The 25938-nt window shown below is 41.4% G+C and overlaps 1 protein-coding gene across 3 annotated transcripts; it reads left to right on the forward strand.

Moving 5' to 3' along the window:
• Positions 1–915: 915 nt before the first annotated feature.
• nek6 (NIMA-related kinase 6) lies at positions 916–25938 on the forward strand. 3 transcript variants are annotated; one of them, XM_026172886.2, is made up of 10 exons: positions 916–1057; positions 9787–9887; positions 10271–10411; positions 19738–19800; positions 21369–21479; positions 22371–22479; positions 23347–23454; positions 23771–23865; positions 24245–24358; positions 25313–25938. In XM_026172886.2, the coding sequence occupies exons 1-10, from the start codon at positions 1012–1014 to the stop codon at positions 25421–25423; spliced, it is 999 nt and encodes a 332-aa protein (XP_026028671.2). In that variant the 5' UTR covers positions 916–1011; the 3' UTR covers positions 25424–25938. The 3 variants fall into 3 exon arrangements, with proteins under 3 accessions (XP_026028671.2, XP_026028673.2, XP_080159584.1); XM_026172888.2 differs by lacking the exon at positions 916–1057 and adding an exon at positions 1177–1460; XM_080303458.1 differs by lacking the exon at positions 916–1057 and having other exon boundaries at positions 9562–9887.

The following is a 25938-nucleotide window of genomic DNA, read 5'->3' on the forward strand; positions in this document are numbered from 1 at the left end:
TAGTTTAATTATGTTTTGGGTGTGGTTCACACTGCAGAGACAAAAAAGGTGAAGCTTGAACTAGTCTGGCTCTGTCCCTATTCTTAGTTCTGTATCAGCCTGCAAGCCTGGACCATAAGATTTGCAACAACACCTCCTTGAATTCTTTTGTTAAAACCCTGTAATTAAAGGCTGCACTTCAATCGCATATTGACGTTTGATTGATGCTGAATCCACTGTGGTGGTGTACAGAGGCAAAAAATATATAAAATCCCAACAAACAAACAAAAAACAACACTGACCCAAATAATCATGGCAAAATACTATTGCCAAAGCATCAAAAAATACATATACAAATAATTAACACAACATAGCTTAAAACAGCACAAGGATAAACGTATATTAATTCAGTTTAATTAAATATGCTTGATAAATAAACAATTGTAAAATGTATGCACCTGTGTGTGTTCAGGTCTCTCATTGTTCTTTGTTCTTTTTTTTTTTTACATTTTGATACAAAAGTTTGCTTTAGTAATTTTGTATTACAGATCCGAACAGATTAAATTATGTTCTTCCTTGCTTTGTTGTTTTGTAGTTGTTTCCCCCCCTCCCCCCGAATGATTAACGTTTAATAGAAATTTCATCTCCGTTTCAACCTCATCTGTCACCACGTTTTTTTTCTTTCGTTTCAACATGTTAATTTATACAAATCTATTTTCAGACCAGACTCTTAAAAAAAGCCCCATCCCGTATGCAGGAGACTTAGAAGCAGGGCGCGGAGACTACTGACCCACTTTGCTCAAACACTTCTCACAATTTCGCGTCCACTTTAGCAACCAGAGACTGAAAACTTTGTCGTATCTTTCTGTTATTCAGTTATCAGCGAGCTCTATTGAACAAGCTGCTGGACAGCGAGCGGGGGGCGATTGAGAGAGACTCGGGGGCGGGAGAGAGAGACTCGGGGGCGGGGGTCTGACTCATATTGTTGGTGTGAGGAGTTGCACAACAACACGAACTAACAGAAGTTGTAAAATGTGGAAGGCCTTCACGCCGCAGGACATTACTGACTCCTCTCCAGGTAAGACACAGTCAGTAGTAAGGAGACGGTGGCAGCTCGCAGAATTGTGCAGCAGCTCGCTTCAGTAAGTTCGTGTGTGGCTGAATCATAACACGCGTCATGGAACAGGATACAGCCTCATTTTGGAGAGCTGCACAACCTTCGTAGCAGTTAACTAGTTAGCAGCAACGTTAGCGTGCTGCTTACCCGGACAGAAACGAGACCTTATAGATTCCTGGTCTATAGTTTAAACATAATATTATATATTTTTTTTCTATTTTAAACAATCGTGCTGCACCAGGCCCGGAAAAGAGCACGCAGCAGAACACTTGGACTGAAATTCACATCCATTTAATTTCCATGTTTCCATTGCCACTTTAAAGTAATTATCGGCGACCTGTCACTCAAGCTAAATGAAGTAATGGTGAGTGTTATTGGGGTAATTCTCGTCTCTGCAGGCTCTTCTTTCACAACAGGAAACCACTGCAAAACTCGCAACTTCTGCAGCTCCTGGTTTATCTTCCTGTGAATATAATTTTTGTACTTTTGACTTAGACCAATTTGGATTATACATTAAGTTAGTCGATTACAACGTGAGGTAATTGGGTAGAACAGAGATGCGGCATTGGGTGTATTATGTGATAGCATCTCTGGCATTAGTTTAAAAATACACACAAAAAACCCCCAAACAAAACACATCCATATAACAATGACAATATTTGTGTATCAAACATGAGTAACAAGCTGTACCCCCACCCCTCCTGTCTGGGTGTGTGGTTTCTGTGTAGAAGTGAACATTATATGTAGAAACAGTATAAGAAAACCATTGTACTTGTTTAAATTTCTTGAAGAGGTTTCAACTCTCATCCAAGAGCTTTTGCAGTTCTAAAACCAAATGTTGGAGAGTACCAGGTATTGGGGTTTGTCCTTTAAGATGTTTGTTGACCCACTCCTTATCATATGCTCATCACATGAGCCAAGGTGTGAAAAAAAGGTATGGGTCATTACAACTAGAAGTTTTAGGTGAAACCACTGTGAGATGTTGCCTCACTCTATCATGTGACCTGTTGAAATTACCCAATTAAGTTTTTGTTCTTTTACCAACAGTAGCCAAAAGCCATTGGGCAATAGTTTCATAGAGCACTCGACATCTTTGAATATGAAAGGAAAGGTTGAGTAGTAAGACTGTCTACACAGGAAGCGACTAATAGTCATGTGGCATCCAGAGATTGCCAATGACATTGAGCAACTTCAATCAACAACGATTTTCTGCTGGCATATGAGGGCGTGGGAGCTATGTCAGATTGTTGTTCTTTTGGCTGCTCCCGTTAGGGGTCCCCAGAGCAGATGCCACCATCTTACCTTAGCATGTCTCATCAACCCTCTGCATGCTCTTCTTCACTACATGAAGAGTTATGTTTATGTCAAAAGCTGCATGTGAGAAAAAAGATAATCAGAAACAATGCATTTTAATTTCACAGGTGCGGGTATTCCTTGACACTTTTGCAAAAAGTCAAAAACATATGTGCATACAACTTAGCAAAAATGCATTTGTGGGTTGAGTAGCATAGTTGTGCCCATGAAAATGCCAAACTCTACCAATGCCAAACAGCTTATTCTGCTATTCACTCTTTTTCTTAACTTCTGGTAATCAGATGTCCTGATTAGTGCATGATTAGCATGGACCTTGTTACAGCGATCAGTTGGTATCTGCTCTAAGCATGTCATATTTGCATTTGACAATGCATTTATTACTTTCTAGGCTGGACTATTATAATTAATTATTATCAGATTGTTTTGAAAATTCCTTAAAAAAACTTCAATTGATCCAAAACGTTTGCTTTTGGTTTGTTTTTATTGGACTCTTAAGTTGCGAGAGAAGGTACAAAATTGTTAAAATAACTCATCTAGTCATAATAACTTAGCACACACAGAGATGCAGTACCAGCTATTTTGAGTCACTTTTAGTGATCTGGTGGTCTGAAAATAGCTTTGGCTTGAATTATTGTAGTCACCACAGGACCCAAACCTGTTGCCGAAACCTGGCAACAGAGTCCTTTTGTAACTGGAGAAAGGTTAATGAAGAGTTAATGACTCCACATTGCAATTAAGTACAGTATCCAGGTGAATGAGTCATTAAAAAATTACCCTATTCAAGAGTTGTTATGATTTGGATAACTATCCATAGAAAGTAAATATGATTCTTGTAATAAACTATAAAAATGCTCTTATATGATGTTCAGTTGGGTAGTTAAACATACCCAACTGTGCAGTCTTGCCCTATGGATGTGACCTGTACACTGCTAAGTTGAACGTTACAGCTGTGACTCAGGGGTTGAGTCGGGTCATCCACCAATCAATCAATCCCTCACTCCTCCATTCAGCATGTTGAAGTGTCTTTGGGCAAATTGAACCCCAATGCTTTCATCATAATGATGTAGGAGTCTGCACGTGACAAGTACAGGGTGGGCCATTTATATGGATACACCGTAATAACATGGGAATGGTTGGTGATATTAAAGTCCTGTTTGTGGCACATTAGTATATGTGAGGGGGCAAACTCCTCAAGATGGGTGGTGACCATGGTGGCCATTTAGAAGTCGGCCATCTTGGATACAACTTTTGTTTTTTCAATAGGAAGAGGGCCATGTGACACATCAAACTTATTGGTAATGTCACAAGAAAAACAATGGTGTGCTCGGTTTCAACGTAACATTATTCTTTCATGAGTTATTTATAAGTTTCTGACCACATATAAAATGTGTTCAATGTGCTGCCCATTGTGTTGGATTGTCAATGCAGCCCTCTTCTCCCACGCTTCACACACTGATAGCAACACCGCAGGAGAAATGCCAGAACAGGCATCCAGTATCCGTAGTTTCAGGTGCTGCACATCTCGTATCTTCACACCATAGACAATTGCCTTCAGATGACCCCAAAGATAAAAGTCTAAGGGGGTCAGATCGGGAGACCTTGGGGGCCATTCAACTGGCCCACGATGACCAATCCACTTTCCAGGAAACTGTTCATCTAGGAATGCTCGGACCTGGCACCCGTAATGTGGTGGTGCACCATCTTGCTGGAAAAACTCAGGGAACGTGCCAGCTTCAGTGCATAAAGAGAGAACAATGTTCAAGAATCAGTGACAAAGTTGAAGTTGCACCAGGGCTGGATATTTCAACAAGACAACGACCCTTAACACTGTTCAAAATCAGGCAGAGGATCAAGTACAATGTTCTGGAATGGCCATCTCAGTTCCCAGACCTGAATATTATTGAAAAGCTATGGTGTGACTTAAAGCGGGCTGTCCATGCTGTGAAATCATCAAACCTGACTGAACTAATGTTTTGTAAAGACGAAAGGTCCAAAATACCTTCAACCAGAATCCAGACTCTCATTGGAAGCTATAGGAAGTGTTTGGAGGCATTATTTCTGCAAAAGGAGGATCTACTAAATATTGATATAATTTTTCTGTTGGGGTGCCCAAATGTATGCACCTACCTAATTTAGTTTAAGTAACTATTGCACACTTTCTGTAAATCCTAGAAGCTTCATTTCACTTCTCAAGTATCATTATGTTCATCTACTATATGATATATTTAAATGAAATTGCTGATCCAAACAACCAATGATTTATGAAGGAAAATTATCAAGGGTGCCCAGACTTTTGCATACCACTGTATATGAAAGAACACCTAGAGAAGGAAGTTCAAGAGCTACATGTCTTAAACTAACAGGTCATCTTGATTTTAACTAATTTTATTTTTATCTATATGTGCCAAATCACAGTTATATACAAACTGTAAGGAAAAGGAAAAAAAAACAGCGGCCGACAGCGCTATAAAGAACGGTAGACTTGTGCGTAATAAACAAGCGAATAATGCAGAAAACAGAGATTTTTAGATTGGAAGCTGTTCTTGAAGTACACAGAGAGAGAGTGAGAGCTGTGCATGAAGTGTGATTTTTATCGTGTTGGAAGCGAAACAGCAAAAGTAAGGAATTCATGACGATGTTTATGTGAAGCGTAGTTTGGATCTTCTTTTGCTGCTGGTTCAATCAATATTGTTTGGAGAGAGATAAAACCTGCAGCTTCAGAATCTAGCGCAAAAAGGACGTAAACACAAAGCGTGAACCCGCCGAAACATTAGAATCAGCGAGCTGTTGGCTTTCAGCCCCGACCATGTCCATGCCCGTGCCATCGGGTGAGAAAGGCGCCATCTCACTGATTCCGATCTGTCGGCGGGTCCGTGCTTTGTGTTTACATCTTTGTGCAGAATCTGTGTACCTGCTCTCATTTACTGTTTTAGCTGTTTGGTGGTTGTTGAAATTTTGTGAGGTTTAACCTGAGATTTTGGTGTTTCGGGCAAAATAAATTTATATTTAAAAATCGGTTCAGGATTTTAATGAATCGATATCACGTAGAGCTGGGCGATATGAGATTTTTTCATATCACGATATGTTTTTTTTCATTTCAGGCGATAACGATATCTATCACGATATGAGCCAAATAACTATATTTGTAAGATTTAAATGTGCCGTTGCTCACAAGTAAAATGTGAAATAATAAGCAGCTTGTTTTTATTTAAATATTTATTTCCCATAATAAGTTCAACAGGGTAGATGTACTTAAGGAACATGAGACTTTTTCAGATAAATAAAGGCAAATATTGCAAACTACACAAAAGGCAGCTGCTAAAGCGTTTGTTTCAAAATAGAACAAACGAAACAGACTACTAAATTGTCAATTCCACTTAGAAACAAAATATTAATTCTAAAAATAAATCTTAGTTTGTTTTACAGAAGAACAGACAAAATTGACTAACTTTTGTCAATATCAAATAAACTGAGAACTAAAAAACTAAAAGGAAATTCTCAATCTCTCCTTGTTGTATAGCTGAGCTTTTCAAACAGTTTTAACAGTTACTTTAGTCTGACAAAAGCCGAATGACGAATTAGCGCTTCCAGTCAGAGACTGAGGCTACGTCCACACGTACACGGGTATTTTTGAAAACTGAGATTTTCCGTTTTCGTTTTAAAAAATAATCCTGTCCACACATAAAGGGAGAAATGAAGGAAAACGCTGCTATGAACATGCCAAAGCAGCAGGTGGCGCTAGATTCCTAACCGTGCAGAAATGTTGGCCAATCAGAAGTCTAGAAGCCTCGGTGGGAAAAAGTAAACAAAGCTGGGGCATAGAAGCAGAACCGAGTCGTATGTGTGGAGGGACAGTAACTGTTAGGGTTGCCAACTCCCTGAAAAATAAATAAGGGACACCTCGTGGCCAGGGCCGGGCGACCCAGTTGTCTTCACCCTTCCCAGTGTGGTGAATTTTCTAGCTCTTTTTTTGTGTGTGAAATTATTTTTTTTAACCCTTTGACTTGAATTTGATTTAAGTAGATGTGTATTCTTTGTGATATGAACACATGTGAAACAAATGATCATTTAGCCATTTATTTTTAGCTCAAAATGACAACATTAACACAATAAAACAGGTCTTTCTTAAACAGAAGCCTGTCATGCTTAACTTTTGAGAATATAAGTAAATCTTTCTTTAAAAGAACTCTGTCCTGCTTAACTTAAAATAATAGAAAACAATAGAAAGAAAAACATTCTTGTAACAGTGCACATTTAGTGCATTTAGTACAATCGGCTTCAGTTGAAATATTATTTCAGCTTTTCTGATGGTAATCAGCTGCTCCTGTTTGTAAACCCGCTTGTTCCCATGATTACGCATCTTAACTCATCATCATTATTCATCTATGTATTACTTTTATGTATTAGTCATCTATTTGTTGTAATCATCTATCCTTGCAGTTGTTTATTACACAAAATAAATTATATTATCACACTTCTGGCCACATAGCGCTGATATTCATTGCACATGCCCATATTAACTTTTTCCAGCCAGGTGTTTTCCTTTTCCCATTCTTCCCTTTGTCTGAGGGGAACAAACATTGCTGCTCTAATGCTGGGCTTACACCATGCGGTTTTAGGCCCATTTTGAGACTATTTTTGAGTGATCGGACCGATTTTGGCCTTCATCGTGCATCGTGTAGTATACGTGGGGTAACGAGAAGTGATTAACACCTCACGACCAGCTCCCGATCATCAATCGCTCGTGAGGTTCTCACCACAGCCGCTCACACTGCTCGCGCGCAAACACGTAAACGTCGGTGAAAAAGACGTTGCAGCACGGCTGTGCAGCGTGTGATCTGGACACAAGCGATGGAGGCACAACTTGTAGAACTTTGGAAAGCTCATCCGAGCCTTTTCGATGTGGCATCACAAAATGATCACGACCACAACAACCGTGAAAACAGTTGGATTTACACTGCTGCTCAATCACAGCTGCCTGATGAGTGTTTTTCATTAGCAATTTAGCAAAGTTGATGGTGGTGGTGTGTCTGTGTGAGTGTAAGACAGAGAGAGAGAGTGACAGATTTTCTGTTATAACCTTCATGTTATGGAGGCACAGTGTGAGCACTCAGGTCGCATCAGAGCATCGGGCCGTATAGTGTGAGACCTGCATCGTGACCTACCAACTTCTAACCCCTGCGAGTCAATCGTGCAGTTTGAGCAGGAGCTGAATAACGTGACTGAAAAAATCGCACAGTGTTTGCCCAGCTTTAGGTTTACTGTCGTCCGAGACTTGCACCGCCGTGTCGGCGTTTGTTTCCCTGTTGGCCATGCTTCTTGTTGTGGTCATCTGTTGTCTTCCGGTATTTTCTCCGTAAGCGACCTTTCCTCGACCAATGAGATGAGCGGTAATCTGAATTGTCATACTCGAATTGTCATAAGTGTGCTGTCAGCTCATTGGTCACAAAGCAGGAGAGGGGCTGGGAATTATGTTTTCAAACAAAGCGTTAATTCCATTAAAAGTTATAGACTACTTTTGATTCTCACTGTATTACGGGACAAAGTGCGTCCCTTATTAGCTCAATACGGGACGTGTACTTTTGTTTCGAAATACGGGACGATTCCGTATTTTAAGGGACGGTTGGCAACCCTAGTAACTGTGTATATGTAAGCATTTAAACACTGCAGAGAGTAGAATTAACAGTAACAGTATTGTAGAAATTCATTTCACCGAAACAATAACGTGGCGCACAGTGTGACGCATGCACCAGTTTATTGTATTTCCAGACTTGCTTTCGGCACAATTTACAGTGCACGCTACTCTATTTTTTGTCAGACTTGAAATAGCCGAAATACCTTCACACTACGGAACTTCTATGGCTCTTCCGTTCGACAATCTCTCCGGCATTGGAACCATCATCTGTTTTCTCTTCGGTCACGCTCGGTTGATTTTTCTAGTCGGCACACTCATTTCCTCCATTATGCGCTGGCTCCATTACCCGCTGGCTGCTTCCCAAACAAACACACGTGCGGCTTGGCACTTGTGCTGTATGTAACAAGTCACGTGACGTGACGCTGTGGCTGTGATTGGTTCGGCTCTGCGCTACTTGATTTGGATTGGCTGACCTTTTTTTTTTTTTTTTTTTTTAAGAGGACAAGAGCGGCGAGGTCTATCGCGATAGCTTAATTTCTCTATCGAGTAAAAGTTATATCACGATACATATCGTTATCGTTCTATCGCCCAGCTCTAATATCACGTTATCCAAGCTAGAATCGATTTTAATCCCTAAGTCGATAATCAAAACCCACCCCTAATAAAGACCATCCTGTGACCATGTAGTAATACAATAATTCATATAAGTAAAGACCAAGAAATGCATGTACATTTTAGCTGCATAAACAGACATCTTATTTCATATGTATGTACATTCAATTCAGTTTCATACAACCAAATCACAACAACAGTTGCCTGACACTTTATATTAAGATAAAGACCCTACAATAATACAGAGAAAACCCAACAACCAGATGATCCCCTATGAAGAAGCACTTTGGTGAAATGGAGAAAGAAAAATCTTGTAGCTGGTAGAAACCTGTGGCAGAACCGGCCTCAAGGAGGTGCAGCCATCTGCCGTGACCGGTTCAGAGTGAGGGGAGAAGAAAAAAAACAAACACTGTGGAAAAGAGTCAGAGATTAATAGTGATTAAGATTAATAACAAAGATTAATGGTTAAATGCAGGGAGGGGTATAAACACATATTGAGTGAAGAAGAAACACTCAGTGCATCATGGGAATAGCCTAGACCTATTGCAGTGTAACTAAGGGAGGATTCAGGCTCTCCTGATCCAGCCATAACTATATGCTTTATTAAAAAGCAAAATTTTAAACCTAATCTTAAAAGTAGCAAGGGTGTCTGTGTCTTAAATCCAAGTAGAATCTGGTTCCACAGGGCCTGGGAGCTAAAGGCTCTGCCTCCGTTCTACTTTTAAATACCACAAGTAAGTCAGCAGTCTGACAGCGAAGTGCTCTAATGGGGTGATATGCTACTATGAGGTCATTAAGATAACATGGCCTGATTATTCAAGACCTTGTGGTGGGAGTATTTTAAATTTGGATTTAAATTCTGGATTTAACAGGAAGCTAAGCCAGAAGCAGATATAGGAGAAAAATGCTCTCTCTTTCTAGTCCCCGTCATAACTCTTGCTGCAGCATTTTGAATTAACTGAAGGAGGTAGTTCAACCTAGAAGTAATAAATGCATTAACTAGTTTTTCATGCTTACACTTTATCCCAGTTTCTGCGTATTATGACTGGAGTTTTTTGGGTTTTTTTTAATGTTTTAAGCAGATGTACCATGATTTTAAATAAGTCATTTCAACTATTCTTTGTTGCAGAGGTGGGTAGGTGTGATGCAAACATGGAGGTGCAGAACAACAACCAGCCCACCTTAGACAAACACAATAATCTCTACAAGATACCAAGCCAGGAAAATCAGGTAGGTAGTAGTAGTAGTATTGACCCAAAAAATAGTATTGGCCTTTTTTCTTTTTCTTTTTTTTTTTTTTTTGCCAAAAGAAGAGCATTACATGTTCCAAAATGTATAGTGTCTATATGACATTGTAAGTTAAAGCACTGTACAAGATAATTTTAGACATTGTGACTAACAGAGTGTAATGTTCTTCTTCTATTAGCATGTGGTAGTTGATGATAACTACCATCAACATATTCAAAATGTTCTGTCTGTATTAGCCTTAGACTTTGAAACAACACATAGTATTGAGAGATATGTTAAAATCACTAAGCTGAAAGAAAAAAATGACATCTATTGAGTTATAATATACTGCTTTGTTTTACTGCTGATGGTGTTTTCTTGTTCAGAAAAATGTTCCAAGCTATAATTACTGCTGCACAATGGCAAACTTCCACATTGAGAAGAAGATCGGTCGGGGTCAGTTCAGTGAGGTCTATAAAGCAACATATCTGCTTGATGGACAGCTGGTGGCACTCAAGAAGGTCCAGGTACAGCTCTTTGTACTTAGTCGCAATACATGTGGTGTTAGATCTCACTGCAGTGCAATGTCATTTCCTGTTTATGTTTATTATAGTGGAAATTGGTGTTTTGCAAGTTAATGTGTTTAACTTGATTACTTAAAGTATTTTATTTTACAAAGTAAACTGTACACGCCTTATCAAATACATTCTTCTGCTTAATCATCTGCAACTTGTAGGCATAATGTTAATTTATTTTAGTCTTTGCTAGCTTAGCTTTACCACTGTTTAAACACTGGTAGCATAGTTGTTTACATGAATGTGTCAAATATTAAGTGAATTTCAGCCTCCTTTAGTGCTAATAATACTAGTAAAACCAAGATGCATGAAGCTGAATTTAGTTCTGCTGTGTTACCAGTATAATACCAGTATTCCTCAGGAGTAGAAGTATGTTGGGCTTAGCTTTAAACCTGCAGGGTGAGGATTGAGTGAGGCGACTAGTGGCAGCTATCACATTTGCACCGAACACAAACTAAAAAAAGTAAAATTCAGACAAAACAAGGAACACATTGCTTGAATTACATTAACACTGTATTTCATCTTCCACTGACTGATGTTTATTTCCCTCAGGAGCCTAAGATACCTGAGCTCTTGATCTTCCTTCTGTTTAATAAACCAATTAGAGTATAGTTATAGTAATCCATATGAGGTCTTTCTGTCTGCTCCCACGCTACCCAAATGTTCTCCATTATAGTGTTTATTCAAACTCAAAACTCCCTAGACCTGTATAGAGTTAAGTATTTTAATATTTCACTGCACAGAAAGACTTCATCTTCTGTGTTCTCATTCTGAAACATGAGTTTTGTGGAAAACAAACCATCTTTACTTGTTAATAACAATGGTAAATGAGGAAAGCTGTGCCTTTGGCATTCACCCACTCATAACTGTTTATTAATTGACACATTATTCTACCGTGAGAAAGAGGTAGACATGCACATCTACGGAAGATCTCAGAAATAATTATAATTTAATAAAGATAGTCTGACAAAGAAGATGGAGATGGTTTTATGATCTATTAATAAAGTCAAACTAAGATTTGATCATGTAATCAGTTATAATGACTAATGCATGTAATCTTGTTACTGTGGATATATGCTAATCGAAACAGCAGCAACTCAGTGGTGCTGAAAGGTATATACAGGTCTTATACTGACATGCGCTCCCATCCAGACATCATCTTAAGGGAAGGTCTTGCATATTTCAGCAAGATAATGCTAAACCGCATACTACATCTATTTAAACAGCATGACTTTGTAGAGAAGATGTTAACTCATTCACTGCCAGCCATTTCCAAATCAGGTAACTCCCCACTGCCAGGGTTTTTGAGCATTTTTACTCATTTTTGAAGAGCCACAGAAAACTGTGTGTTATGATCATATAAATGCTGAACCTACCAAAATGAAGAACAGACTCTCTTCTTTCATCCAAAAAAAAAAGCTTGTTTCTACCATTTTCCATTCTTTAGTAATCAGCTGTAGAAGAGAGGTGGGTTCCACCAAAAATGCCTGTTTTGACCAAAAAAAGGGAGAAAACGAGCTTTTTGTGAAAAATACATTTCAAGCAGAAAAGTGCCTTTGACACTAATATTTCTTGCTTTGTGACACCTCTAACATATACCGGTAAAATAGTTTTTCACTTCTATAAAACAGAAATAACACTGAGAAAGGTTATGTTTTATCAAAACAATTTATTTACAAATATATGAAAAAATAAACTTCACTGACAAGCTGCCCGAGGTTGTATTCTAGCCCCTCCCATTGAAAAACGTAATTGACGTCTATAGACGTCAATGGCAGTGAATGAGTTAAGTGCTGAACTGATGTGCCTGCAGTCCAGACCTTTTACCAGTTGAAAGCATTTGACTTATTAGGAAACAAAACAAATGTGACAAAGAATACTTGGGACCTTTAAGCAGCTAGAATCCCGTACTAGACAAGAATGGCACAACATTCCTCTCCATCAACTGGTCTCTTCAGTTCCTACATTTTTATTCACTGTTGTTAAAAAATGCGGGATGGTACACAGTGGTAAACATGACCTTGCCCCAACTTTTTTTTTTTTAGACCTGTTGCTGCCATCAAATTAAAAAATTAGACAATCTTTTTTGTAAAATTGTTCATTTTATCACTTTAAACATTTGGTATTGTTTTATGTGTTCTGTTGTGAATAAAACGTGGGTTTATGACATTTACGAATTGTTACGTTCTGTGAGGCTGTGGGAGTGTGTGGGTGGGGTGTTTGCCCACTCTCCCCGCCTCCACCCCTCTTGCCGCTCCTACCCCTCTCTGTCTCTCTCACTCTCCTCTCTCCCCAGGACACAGCTGCTGCTGATTAGCCTCGTTTGCCACCTGACTCCAGTCAGCAATCATCCTCTGAGGCTATTTAAACTGGGGATGAGCTGTGAGCAGGGTGGCTTTTTCCTCAGTGGCTCTACGCGGTTCTGTGCTAGATTTTGGACAGACAGCCTCTTTCTGACCAGTGAGCAGACGGGCTTGTGGGCCCTGAGAGTGTCTCCCCGTGGTGGGGAGTAGGGTAGGAAGTGTGGGAAGTGCCTCCTTTTTTATTGTGTTTGTTTGGTAGTCTTCCTGCCTTTCATGGCTGCGAGCGTTTTCTTTGTTTCTTTGGCGTTGTTGGTAAGACGGCGTTGCCGGCCCTTTAAGTTAATGTTAATGTCGTTTGTAATCCACCTGTACCATTTCGTAATAAAGTTCTATTAATACAGAACAACTCTGTCTGTTTTCCTTTTCATTCTGATTCCGGACTCATTTGTTACTGGTCCCCTCACTCACATGCCTAGACCCCTTCGGGGGGAACGTAACAATGTGGGGGCTCGTCCAGGATATGAATGGAAGGAAAATTGAGTTTTTGTGAGTTGTTTGCCGGTGGCCTGGTTAGTTGTATTGTATCGGCTGCGCTCCCTCTCCAGTTAGCAAAAGGGGAGTGTCTAGCTGAGCGTAAGCTCCTCCTTCAGGCACTCATTTTTTATTTTTCCTTTATTATTTTCGGAGTAATCCCGGGTGGGGATTAGTTCCCTGTCGGGGGTAGGCTTGTCGGTGCTTTGTGCACTTGATGCTTAGCCTTTAAAGTTGCCTCGAGCCTGGTACACTCCAGAAGCTAACTAGGCTAAAATTTTAGTAGGCAGGTCTGGGGAGAGGGTTGGCGGTACTTTTATTTATTGGTTAACCTCTGGCCACACTTTTCCCGCCTGTTTTCTCATTTGTGTATTGGAGGTGGTGCTTCTTTGTTGTTATTGTTAGCCTCAGGTAGTTTTTTGTTTTTAGAGTTGATGGCTACCTTTGATATTGCCGTGTTTAAGAAAAACCCCTCGCTTGTCCAACTGGACGCCTGTAGGAAGAGGGATTTGCATGAGGTGGCATCAGGTTATAGCATTTCTGTTTCCACAGCTCTGCGTAAGGCTGAGCTGAAAGCTGCTCTTGTGTCTGGCTTGGTGGAGAAAGGGATAGTGGCCTTGCCAGTATCTGCCAGTCCACTTGAGCATGGGGCAGCGTCTCAGCCTGTTCCGCAGGCGTCAGCTCAAGCTGTAGGTCCATTGGTGTCGACACCTGTTGATCAGGGGCTGCCTGAGGACAAACCCATGACATTGCCTCGCTTCGAACCCCTCTCCATTGAATCAAGTGAAGGCTCGAAGCAGGATGCTAAGCTCCGTGTACGCCTGGCTCGTCTCCAGGTAGAAAAGGAGGACCGTGAGAGGGAGTTCCAGCTAAAGAAAGAGCTGGAGCTTAGGCGTTTAGACGCAGAGCTTGCTAGAGCCAGAGAGGTCGAATTGAGGAAGGTGGAGGTGGAGGCAGAGACAGCTGTGAGGTTGCGACAGCTGGAACTCCGGCAGGTTTCCCTTCCTCCGACTGCCTCCATTCGTCAGGCAGACACCCCGTTTGACGTAGGGAAAAACAGTCGTCTGGTTCCGATGTTCCGTGACACTGAGGTCGACAGCTACTTCGAGTCGTTTGAACGAATAGCCACGGCCTTGCACTGGCCACGGGATTCATGGGCCATTTTGCTCCAATGTAAGCTGGCGGGTAAGGCTCAAGAAGTTTGTTCCTCGTTGTCAGCTGAGGACAGCTTGGACTATGACAAGCTGAAAAGGGCTATCCTGCTGGCCTATGAGCTGGTCCCAGAAGCCTATAGGCAGCGTTTCCGGGGGTTGAGAAGAGGTCAGGGTCAGTCCTATCTTGATTTCGCCAGGGAAAAAGGTGTTCTTTTCGATCGGTGGTGTGCGGCCTGCAAAGCCACTGACCTGGCTTCGATCCGGGAACTAATGCTCATAGAGGAATTTAAGAACTGCATTGCTGAGCGCATCGCGGTATATATTAATGAACAGAAGGTTTCCTCGCTACAGCAGGCTGCGACGCTGGCTGATGAGTTCGCGCTCGTCCATAAAACCAGTGTCAGTAGGTATGACCGGCGCGATGCCCCAGTGAAGGCTAGCGAGGTGCCAGTTGCACAGCACCCAAAGAGTGAGGTACTTGTGTTTCGTCCCAAGGCAGACCGAAAGTGTTTTTTCTGTTTTAAGTCTGGCCACCTGATCGCAGATTGTGAAGCTTACAGACGGAAACAATCAGTCTCGTCTTCACGTAAACCAAAAGGGGTTGGGCTGATTAAAACCATGCCTCCTGTCAGTAGGCCCCCTTCCCCTGAGACCCCGGATGAGTGTTTTAAGCCCTTCATTTTTAAGGGGATAGTTTCGCTTTCTGGTAAGACCGAGGATAAGTGTGAAGTGACCATTCTGCGTGATACTGGTGGCTCACAGTCCCTCATACTAGCTAGTGTGCTTGAATTTAATGAGAAGTCTGACTGTGACTCTAGCATCATTGTAAGAGGTGTTGGGATGAGTTTTGTGCCTGCTCCCCTCCATCGTATCTGGGTACAGAGTGAGCTGGTGAGTGGTTTCTTCTCAGTGGGTGTGCGGCCTTCTCTCCCGATTAATGGGGTGGATTTTATAATGGGAAATGATATCGCAGGTGGGAAAGTTTACCCTACCCCTGAGGTGACCAACAATCCTGTTATAGAGCCTGTGTTAGATGCCCTCAGCCTGCAGCACCCGGATGTGTTCCCGGTGAGCGTTCTGACTCGTTCACGTGCCCAGCAACAAGGTGGGGGGGTTGATTTGTCAGAATCAGTGATCGGCTCTATTCTAGAGAAGGATGTGATGCCCTGCACCGATGAGGGAGATAATGGAGCCTTAGAGTTAGCTCACAGTGTGGTTGAGCCAGCTCCTGTGTCTGGAGCTCCTTTTCTGCTCACCCGGGAAGCACTTGTGAAGGCTCAGAAAGAAGACCCTTTATTAGTTCAGTGTTTTACCGCAGCAGCTCAGGATAAGGGAGGTGAGGGGAGCAAGAGGCAGACATTTTTCGTTTGGGAAGGTTTATTGATGCGCAAGTGGACCCCAAGGCCTGGAGAAGACTGGAGCGTAGTGCGGCAGTTGGTGGTTCCGACCAGTCTGCGGTGGCATGTGCTGCAGTTAGCACATGATCACGCATGGTCAGGTCATTTGGGTGTCACTAAAACATATGACCGTATACTGCAGCATTTCTTTTGGCCGGCAATGAAAGCAGATGTAGTGCAGTTTTGTAACACCTGTCACACTTGCCAGCTTGTGGGTAAACCGAACCAGGCGGTGCCCCCCACCCCCCTACGTCCTATCCCTGCTGTCGGTGAACCTTTTGAGCATATCCTGGTAGACTGTGTTGGCCCCTTACCAAAGACGCGGGCAGGGAATCAGTTCTTGTTAACCATAATGTGTGTGTCCACTCGATACCCAGAGGCGATTCCTCTGCGGAAAATCACGACAGCAAGCATTACCAAAGCACTAGTCAAATTCTTTACCACCTTTGGCCTCCCGAAAACCGTGCAGACAGATCAGGGTACCAATTTCATGTCCAGGGATTTTAATCGGACTCTACGGTCCTTTGGAGTTTCTCATTCTGAGTCTAGTGCTTATCACCCAGAGTCACAAGGTGCACTGGAGCGGTGGCATCAAACTCTCAAGGCGATGTTGAGTAAGTATTGCCACGACACCGGAAAAAGCTGGGATGAAGGGGTCCCTTTTGTATTGTTCGCTATACGTGATGCGAAGCAGGAGTCTTTGGGGTTCAGCCCAGCTACCCTGGTGTTTGGACATGACATGCGGGGTCCGCTAAAGGTGCTGAAGGAGAGTTTTCTCAGTGGTTGTGTGCCTAAAACTACTGTGGTGGAGTTTGTAAAAACATGCAAGGACAGGTGGCAACAGGCTACTTTGTTAGCAAAAGAGGCTCTCTGTGTATCCCAGGCAAACATGAAAAAACGATGTGATCAAAAAGCAGTGGAAAGACAGTTCCAGCCTGGGGACAAAGTTCTTGTGTTGTTGCCCGTGCCCAGTTCTGCCCTCATGGCTCGTTTCTCAGGCCCCTATGTGATAGTGAAAAAAGTGTCTGACACCAACTATATTCTCAACACCCCAGAACGCAGAAGGAAGACTCGCCTATGCCATGTCAACATGTTGAAACCATACCATACCAGAGACACCAGCATGACAGAATCATCAGACACTGCTGGGACGGCTGTCCCCGGTTCAGTCCCTGTTGCCCTGCTAAGTGTTGAAGTTAAGGGTGATGATGATCTGGGTACCCTTTCTGAGGGACAGCAATGTGGGCGGTTGTCAAATTCTGTTTTTTTAGCTAAGGCCGAGGCCAACCTATCTCACCTTCCTCCGTCCCAGTGTAAAGAGGTACTTGACTTGCTGCACTCCTACCTGTCTCTTTTTAGTGACGTACCCTCGCGTACCCACGTTTGTGAGCATGACATTGACGTTGGAGACGCAGTCCCAATCAAGCAGCATGCATATCGTTGCCCCTTCGCCAAACGTGAGGTCATGAAAGAAGAAGTTGAGTACTTAGTAGAAAACGGCTTGGCACAACCTAGTTGTAGCCCCTGGAGCTCCCCATGTCTACTAACACCTAAGTCTGATGGCACACCCCGTTTCTGCACAGATTATCGGAAGGTAAACGCTGTAACGGTCTCTGACTCTTTTCTGCTTCCTCGTATGGAAGACTGCATTGACAGCATCGGCCCTGCCAAATTCATCACCAAACTCGATCTCCTTAAAGGCTACTGGCAGGTGCCTCTCACTCCCAGAGCTTCAGAGATTTCTGCATTTGTCACCCCTGACCACTTCATGCAATACACAGTAATGGCCTTTGGCATGAAAAATGCCCCAGCTACTTTTCAACGACTGATGCAGTTGGTGTTGGGAGATGTGCCCCAGTGCAATGTGTATCTAGATGACGTGGTGCTATACACAGACACATGGGCAGATCATATGTCCCTTCTGAGGACAGTGTTTCAGCGGCTAGCCGAGGCCTCGTTGACCCTCAATCTCGCTAAGTGTGAGTTTGGTAAGGCAACCGTCACTTACCTAGGTAAGCAGGTGGGGTTTGGGCAGGTCCGCCCAGTGGAGGCGAAGGTTGCTGCAATCCTGGACTACCCGAGTCCAGCCACCAGACGGGAACTAAGGCGGTTCCTAGGGATGACCGGATATTACCGGTGTTTCTGTAAGAACTTTTCTGTGGTCGTGACCCCGCTAACCAAACTGTGTAGCCCAAAGGTGCCTTTTGAATGGTCAGTTGAATGCCAGCATGCCTTTGAGTCGGCAAAATCTCTTCTGTGCAGCACCCCTGTATTGGCAGCTCCAAACTTCTCTCGCCCCTTTAAGCTAGAGGTCGATGCCAGTGCCACCGGAGCCAGGGCAGTCCTGCTACAGGATGATGAGGAAGGTGTGTGCCATCCGGTCTGTTATTTCTCTGCAAAGTTCAAACCCCATCAACTGAACTACTCTACCATAGAGAAGGAAGCCTTAGCTCTGCTTCTAGCTCTGCAGCACTTTGAAGTGTATGTGGGCTCCAGCGCTTCCCCGGTGACCGTGTACACAGACCACAACCCCCTCGTTTTTCTGAACCGGATGTACAATCACAACCAGCGACTGATGCGCTGGGCACTCCTGGCCCAGGATTACAATCTGATGATCATACACAAGAAAGGTACTGACAATATAGTGGCTGATGCACTCTCACGCAGCTCGCAATAGGGTGTTGTTGTTATTGTTGTTGTTGTTGTTGTTGCTGTTGTTGTTGTTTTGGTAGGGCTTCAATGTAAGGGGGGGGGGGGGGAATGTTACGTTCTGTGAGGCTGTGGGAGTGTGTGGGTGGGGTGTTTGCCCACTCTCCCCGCCTCCACCCCTCTTGCCGCTCCTACCCCTCTCTGTCTCTCTCACTCTCCTCTTTCCCCAGGACACAGCTGCTGCTGATTAGCCTCGTTTGCCACCTGACTCCAGTCAGCAATCATCCTCTGAGGCTATTTAAACTGGGGATGAGCTGTGAGCAGGGTGGCTTTTTCCTCGGTGGCTCTACGCGGTTCTGTGCTAGATTTTGGACAGACAGCCTCTTTCTGACCAGTGAGCAGACGGGCTTGTGGGCCCTGAGAGTGTCTCCCCGTGGTGGGGAGTAGGGTAGGAAGTGTGGGAAGTGCCTCCTTTTTTATTGTGTTTGTTTGGTAGTCTTCCTGCCTTTCGTGGCTGCGAGCGTTTTCTTTGTTTCTTTGGCGTTGTTGGTAAGACGGCGTTGCCGGCCCTTTAAGTTAATGTTAATGTCGTTTGTAATCCACCTGTACCATTTCGTAATAAAGTTCTATTAATACAGAACAACTCTGTCTGTTTTCCTTTTCATTCTGATTCCGGACTCATTTGTTACTGGTCCCCTCACTCACATGCCTAGACCCCTTCGGGGGGAACGTAACACGAATCATTTCATTATGTTTTATTTACATTTACATATCTTTTCCAAATTTTGGGGAATTGGGACTGTATTTCCTGACGTGGTTATTTCTTAAAACATTTAATTTTACAATAATGGACTACACAGCACTAGGGGTGAGTTTCAGTACACTAGATATCTATCTGAAAGAACTATAACTAAATGTAAGACAGTGATTCCTCCATTGTTGTTTTCTTAAGCGTCATGAGCCAACACAATGTGGAAGAGCTATCAGAACTTTACTCAAACAGAAGCTGATTATCGTGTCAATAGTGTCACAGTCTCAATATAATACAGCCTTAATAATTACTGATGGTTTATTTGGATTGTTTCTCTTCTATTGACTGCTTTTAGCGGACTTGAGTAATTAATTTTTCCAAATCGTCTTTTCTTCCCTCACCACTAAACTGCTTGTTGAAGATTTGCAGGAGGTCTCTTTCAGTTAAAATGAAGTTCTTTCTTTCCACATTTGCTCACAATATATCTTTGCAGATCTTCGAGATGATGGATGCTAAGGCTCGTCAGGACTGCATCAAAGAGATTGATTTACTGAAGGTAAAGTCTGTCAAAGCAAATTATACTCTGGTTGATAATAAGTGAATGAGTGCGAAATTGGGTGGCGGTTACTCAGGAGAAAGATCTCGGGCCTCGGACCGGTACCGGTCCGTGAGTTGTTTGGTACCGTTTTGAGGCTCAGGTGTGAAATGTATAGTTTTCATCGGTTTTCAGCGTTATTTTGTTATCGTTTTTATCGTTTACTCTGTTTTCCTGGGTCTTTTCACGTGTGTTATGATTTTCTTTTTTTCGGTACCGGCACTAGTTTTATTTTGTTGTATTTATCCGCGACACCTTAAAGGCCGGTCCATGAAAATATTGTCGGGCATAAACCGGTCCATGGCACAAAAAAGGTTGGGGACCGCTGTGTTAGATAGAAAGTACTTAAGGATACTGTGTTACTAAACCGTGATTTTGTTTGTGAGAGTGTCTAATGACAATGACATACGAACGTGCGACGTCCATGGTAGCAACACACGTTTAGATCAACAATGGATAATATGGAGTGTGGGAGAGAGTACGACCATGCAGCGTTTAAAGCTTGGAAGTACTGACATTACTTTGAGTTTGATTCCATAAAAAGTGACAAAAACATTAGCGTCCAATGTACACTCTGCGTAGGAAGAAAACTTCTTTCTACAGCGAAAAAATTAAATTTCAAATCTGAACAAGCACCTAGCATGCTGCCACGGGAATGTGAAATTCAGAGAAACCCCCTGATCCCCCCCACTGACATGACCGCAAACCTCCACCGGCCCCACTCCTGCTAAACAGGTGAAAATAGATTTAAGAGCGACAGGACTCAGTGTCGCTGAATCTTTGATTTAATTTATTTTTTGCTGTGTTTTACTTGCATCTATTTGAAAGAGTGAGTGTAAACATAAAAAAAAGATTTAATTTTATATGCTGGAATAAGCGGAAAATAGGTTTAAATGTTAAACAAATTTCTTCCAGTCAGAGAATGTTGCATATAATTAAATTTTTGCTTGATGCAATGTGCATAGAGTTAAAGGATTAACAAGTTTTAAAAAGAGACTTTTTCATTTGATTCAATTTTATATGAATGATTATGCAGAAAAAATACAATTGGTCTGAAAGGTCTATTGCTTTATTATATATTCATGTTATGTATCATGTTTTTAAAAAGTAACCAAGTAGTAAAGTAACTAATTACTTTTGAAAATAAGTAATCAGTAAATAGCGACTAATTACTTTTTTCAAGTAACTTGACCAACACTGGTGGTCACCCTGCCAGACAGGTAGATGGCATGGACCCAAGTTTGTGAATGCTATAACTTGAGAGTGAGGCAATGTAAGAGTTTCAAGTTCACCATAGGTGTATCTACTAAAAATCTCAGATGTGTTTAAAACTCAGTGACAATGACCTTGGCGAAGGTCACTGAGTTTTCAGGAAATCGTGTGAGGCAGCACAGGATTTTGAAATTAATGGCATTTGATGCCGCCAGTATTTTATTTGTTTGAAACATTTGCATGGACGGCTCTGCTATACACCTTGCTTGTGACAGCTCCGTTGACGCTACCATTTTTCTTTTGTTTGTCCACTGCAGCAGCTGAATCACCCCAATGTAATCAAGTACCTTGATTCTTTTATTGAAGAAAATGAGCTCAACATTGTTCTGGAGCTTGCGGATGCTGGAGATCTGTCCCAGATGATAAAGGTCAGAAAACCCTATGACTTGTTCAAATCTCAGTCAAAGATCAGAGGAAATGTTTTCTTGTGAATTCAACAACTCGAGAACGATGCAACATAGGATTTTGAAATTGATGTCATAGGTGTGTTTACTAATAGGCTGAGGGATAGTGCTAGGAGTTGCCAATATTTTTCCACTTCCTTGATTAACTTTTTGTATATAAATGGCCCTGAGTATTCCTGTGATCATTTGAATTTATGCTTGCATTTTGGATACAGTTATTACTTAGTATGTAATTTATCAAATCACATATAAAAATCGATTGTTAATTAATAAGCTCATATATAATAAAAGTCTAAAGAAGTGATTTCAATATTTAAGTGCACATTAATTTCAAATATATAATGGTAAAGACATGAGCTCATTGTTTGTGAAGGTGTTAATAAAGATTTAATGAATATTTGTGTGGCCTCATTTAAAGTGAGGACTATTTTTGCCTTGTAAAGTATTTATAAATAAAGTCTCAGCTATCTTCATTTTACGTCCCCACATGAAAGCTAGGCAAACAGGGTGGAGGACAGTAACAATTTGATCCGGATTGGAATGAAAAGGACACCAGGCAGAGGTGTTTAACACAAAATAAGGCTTTATTATAACCAATAACCATATAAACAGTATCAACAGAAAGAGGCAGCAACACTGCTTTGACAATAAATCAGACAGACCAATCCAAGGAAAAGGAGGCCGCTTCACCTATGTTTGTGTGTGTGTAAAAGCTAGACAAAACACTTAAAGTGCTAGGAATAAAGAGCTGAAAGTGTGTTTATATGATTGAGGGATAGTTAGAGCAATAATATTGTGTCATTGTTCTAACATGTAGAATTAGATTAGTTACACTTCTTCCTTCTTTCTGTTCAGTACTTCAAGAAGAAGAGACGACTTATCCCAGAGAGAACAATTTGGAAATATTTTGTGCAACTCTGCAGCGCTCTGGAGCACATGCATTCACGCAGAGTAATGCACCGTGGTAAACAACTCCACTTTGCATTTTTACCATGCACACCTCATCTCCATTGCCATCATTATGCTGATGTAGTTAATCTGCTCAAACACCTCAGTTGTTGTGCATTCATATCTTCCTAACCTTCTTTCTTTTGTCAGTCAAAATTAAAATACAAGGAACTGATATGTACAGGTGTATCCAGCAATTGGGAATAATAACATGTTACATGGTGTTAAAATAAAAAGAATCTCTTTCCAAAGGAAAAAACAATTTGCAAAATGTTGGATCCTGTTGTTATTTGCACGCCCAAAACTATTTTGGTATGGAGTTTGTATTTTAATACTGTGGTACTTGCCAGGTTGGAAAAGATTTAGGCCAAAAAGCAGAATCTGATTGTCAGAGAAGTTGTGATTTTTATATTGATAATGATGCTTTCCATTAAAATTAAAAAAGAAAATCACAGTAAGGTGTCAGTTTCACTGAAAATCAGATTATGCTTTTTGGCCTACCTAAATCTTTTTAAATCTGATTTTCAAAGAAATTGTGATTTTGTTTTTCTATTTTAATGGAAAGTATTGTTAAATAGAAAAATAACAGCAAAGACCAAACATTTCTAATATCCCCCCAAAACCAAGCAAAGTTGAATTGGTTTGTGACGTAATTACAGCAGTTTTCACTGGACGCGGTAAATGTTGGAGCTGTAACTTGTCTGTAAACAGGAAACGGCATGGTTCTTTCTCAAAATTGAATTAGCCGTAAGCACACCTCTCATAGTTGCAGGAAATCAACTACTGTGTGTAGAGTGTATATAATGTCACTATATTCTTGGGTTTAGAACAGAATTGCAGTGTATTTGCAATGAATGTCAATGTGTGCATGTGTTTAAACCAGATATCAAGCCAGCCAACGTGTTTATAACAGCCACCGGGGAGGTAAAACTGGGAGACCTTGGACTAGGACGCTTCTTCAGTTCCAAGACCACTGTAGCACATTCTTTAGGTGACGCACACACACAACACACGTTTATGCACAATTTCTATGTTGTGCATAAATTTTCTGTCAGATCAGCTCTTGATTCAGGCATGCAGATCATATAGAACACAGAATTAAATATTTTAGTGACGAAAATGGAAACTGTGTAAAACAAAAATCTAAACAAAGATATCTTGGGGGTGTGGTAATAAAAAAATAAACAATTCACTGTCGTATGTGTTTTCCTACTATAAGGTTTAACACTTAAACTACTGCATAAATAGTGTTTTCATCTTTTTCATTTATGCACAAAATGACAAGTCTGTTGTTTTCTGTGTGTCAGTGGGAACACCTTACTACATGTCACCCGAGAGAATCCATGAGAATGGCTACAATTTTAAGTCAGATATCTGGTCCCTGGGCTGTCTTCTGTATGAGGTAGGTCCAAAGACACTTTGACTTTTTCATTGTGTTTATAGTGAATGATTCAACAGAAAATGACTTTCTTACCCTGGAAAAAAGAAAACCAAGCTTGTGGTGCCTGTTGGCTGATTAGTGCCAGGGTGCTCGGCGGAAATGTAAATAAAATAAAAAAAACGTTTCAACTTTAAACCCAGAGGTGGGATCTTATAAATAAGCTTAAACATTTTCTTTTATTTACACTTCCGCCGAGCACCCTGGCACGAGAATAGAGACCTCTCTGAACACCACAATGTTACTTGAACTCTGGTCAGGAATAATATTTCACTTGTAGGTAGTGCCAACCAAGCTAATTCATTTTTCTTCTTTCCTTATCCCTTATCCCTCTTTGCTCCAGATGGCTGCACTGCAGAGTCCATTTTATGGGGACAAGATGAACCTTCTGTCCCTCTGTCAGAAGATAGAGCAGTGTGATTACCCCCCTCTCCCCACGGACCATTACTCTGATAAGGTAAAGTAATACAAAGCCACGTTTGGTTTTGATTTGAATTTGAGTTTCATTAACTTTTTGGTTTATTATGTTGCTAGTTTTATTTTTCTGTTTGGCAAAAAAGGTGTACAGAGCCTCGCAGGGGCCATATGAAGAATACATAGGTCCTTATATTGAGCGCTTGAAAAGCTATTCCATGAAAGCTAATACAGTTTGTTTCAACATGTTAGTTGTTCACACAAGATAAGTGAATATATGGAGAGGGAGCCTACCTTCTCCACTCGCACTGATATTGGTAAACTTGGACAGATAATCATAGATTTGACCTTCCCTGATAACACACAAGCGCAATGCTGTTGAAACAGTGGCTCATTCCAGTCATTGTAAGTTAAAAGGTTTAGACAGCATAATGTGTGGTATTTTGCAATATAAAGAAAGTACTATATTTGCCCTTGCATTTCTTTCTGTGTCTGTGGTCTTACTGACCACAGAAAGTGCTTTAGCTACAAGCCACATTTAATACATTCATACAGTGTAATATTTTTTAAACTTTAAACACAACCTCATAACTTTGGTTAATTTAGTATACCAGTTAACCTAAGGTGCATAACTTTGGACTGTGAGAGGCAGGCACAGGGAGAGTATGTATAATCGACACTGAAAGCAGTCTAGGGCGTCACAAGATGATGAGCGTGGAGAATAGCGTGCGCTGCTGCATCTCGACTGTGCCTATAAAATTATGTTTAGCATGACTGAACAATTCTGAGAACATGGCCTGTGGGTAAAGTGAACTCTCAAGTCCTACTTTACTACTACTTACTTTAGCTCCTTCTCTGAATGTGGTGATTTTTGTTCTGTAAAATAGCCCTGAAGCATGTGTCCTTTTGCTTACACCAATTTATGCACAGCGTAGTTTGTTTTGTTTTGTTTTTTTGTTTTTTAAAAGCTGAAATAACAGCCTCATGCTTTTTGCAGCTGCGTGACCTGGTCAGCATGTGCATCAACCCAGACCCGGACCAGAGGCCTGACATTGTCTTTGTGCTGCAGTTTGCAAAACAGATGCACATGTGGACTTCCAGCACCTGAGTGACACTTTCAAGCCCTCTTCTCTGCTCAATTTGAGGCTTTCCACTTACTATGTGCCTGTCCTTGCAGAAGCAAGTTTGCCCTTACCTCATCTTAGCAGACTGTAACCTTGGAAATACTGTGATGTATCTTTTCAGTCATGGAAGATGTGAAGAGGTACATGGGTATACTCACGGAAAACAAAAGTGAGAGGTAACCGTATGTCTGCCTGTTTCTTTAGCTGAGAACATAGCCAAAAGAGCTGCGTCTCCCTCTGATGACAGATTCCTCAAATAAGAGTTGCATTCCCAGTTCAACCGTGTCTTCCTGTGTAGTAGGGCTGGGCAGTTTGAATATTTGTCATGTCGTCTACTATAATCATATCATACATGTTTTTATACATTGTAAAGTACCTCATTTAGTGTTCAAAATGGACAGCTAATAAATGCCTATTCTCAGAAAAAAACAACAACGAAAGAATGCAGGGGAAACTGAAATTGAAGTGAAATCATAAAATAAAAATAGTTTTATGATCA

This window comes from Astatotilapia calliptera, chromosome 7 (genome assembly GCF_964374335.1).
Source record: "Astatotilapia calliptera chromosome 7, fAstCal68.1, whole genome shotgun sequence".
Taxonomy (NCBI): Eukaryota; Metazoa; Chordata; class Actinopteri; order Cichliformes; family Cichlidae; genus Astatotilapia; species Astatotilapia calliptera.

What these genes read in the sequence shown, in the direction of transcription:
- nek6 (XM_080303458.1), top strand. Translation starts at nt 9,699, where the DNA reads ATGACTGGAGTTTTTTGGGTTTTTTTTAATGTTTTAAGCAGATGTACC. An exon ending in ATCTGTCCCAGATGATAAAG is followed by an intron (nt 21,480 to 22,370) that starts GTCAGAAAACCC and finishes CTTTCTGTTCAG; the next exon opens with TACTTCAAGAAGAAGAGACG. An exon ending in CGGACCATTACTCTGATAAG is followed by an intron (nt 24,359 to 25,312) that starts GTAAAGTAATAC and finishes TGCTTTTTGCAG; the next exon opens with CTGCGTGACCTGGTCAGCAT.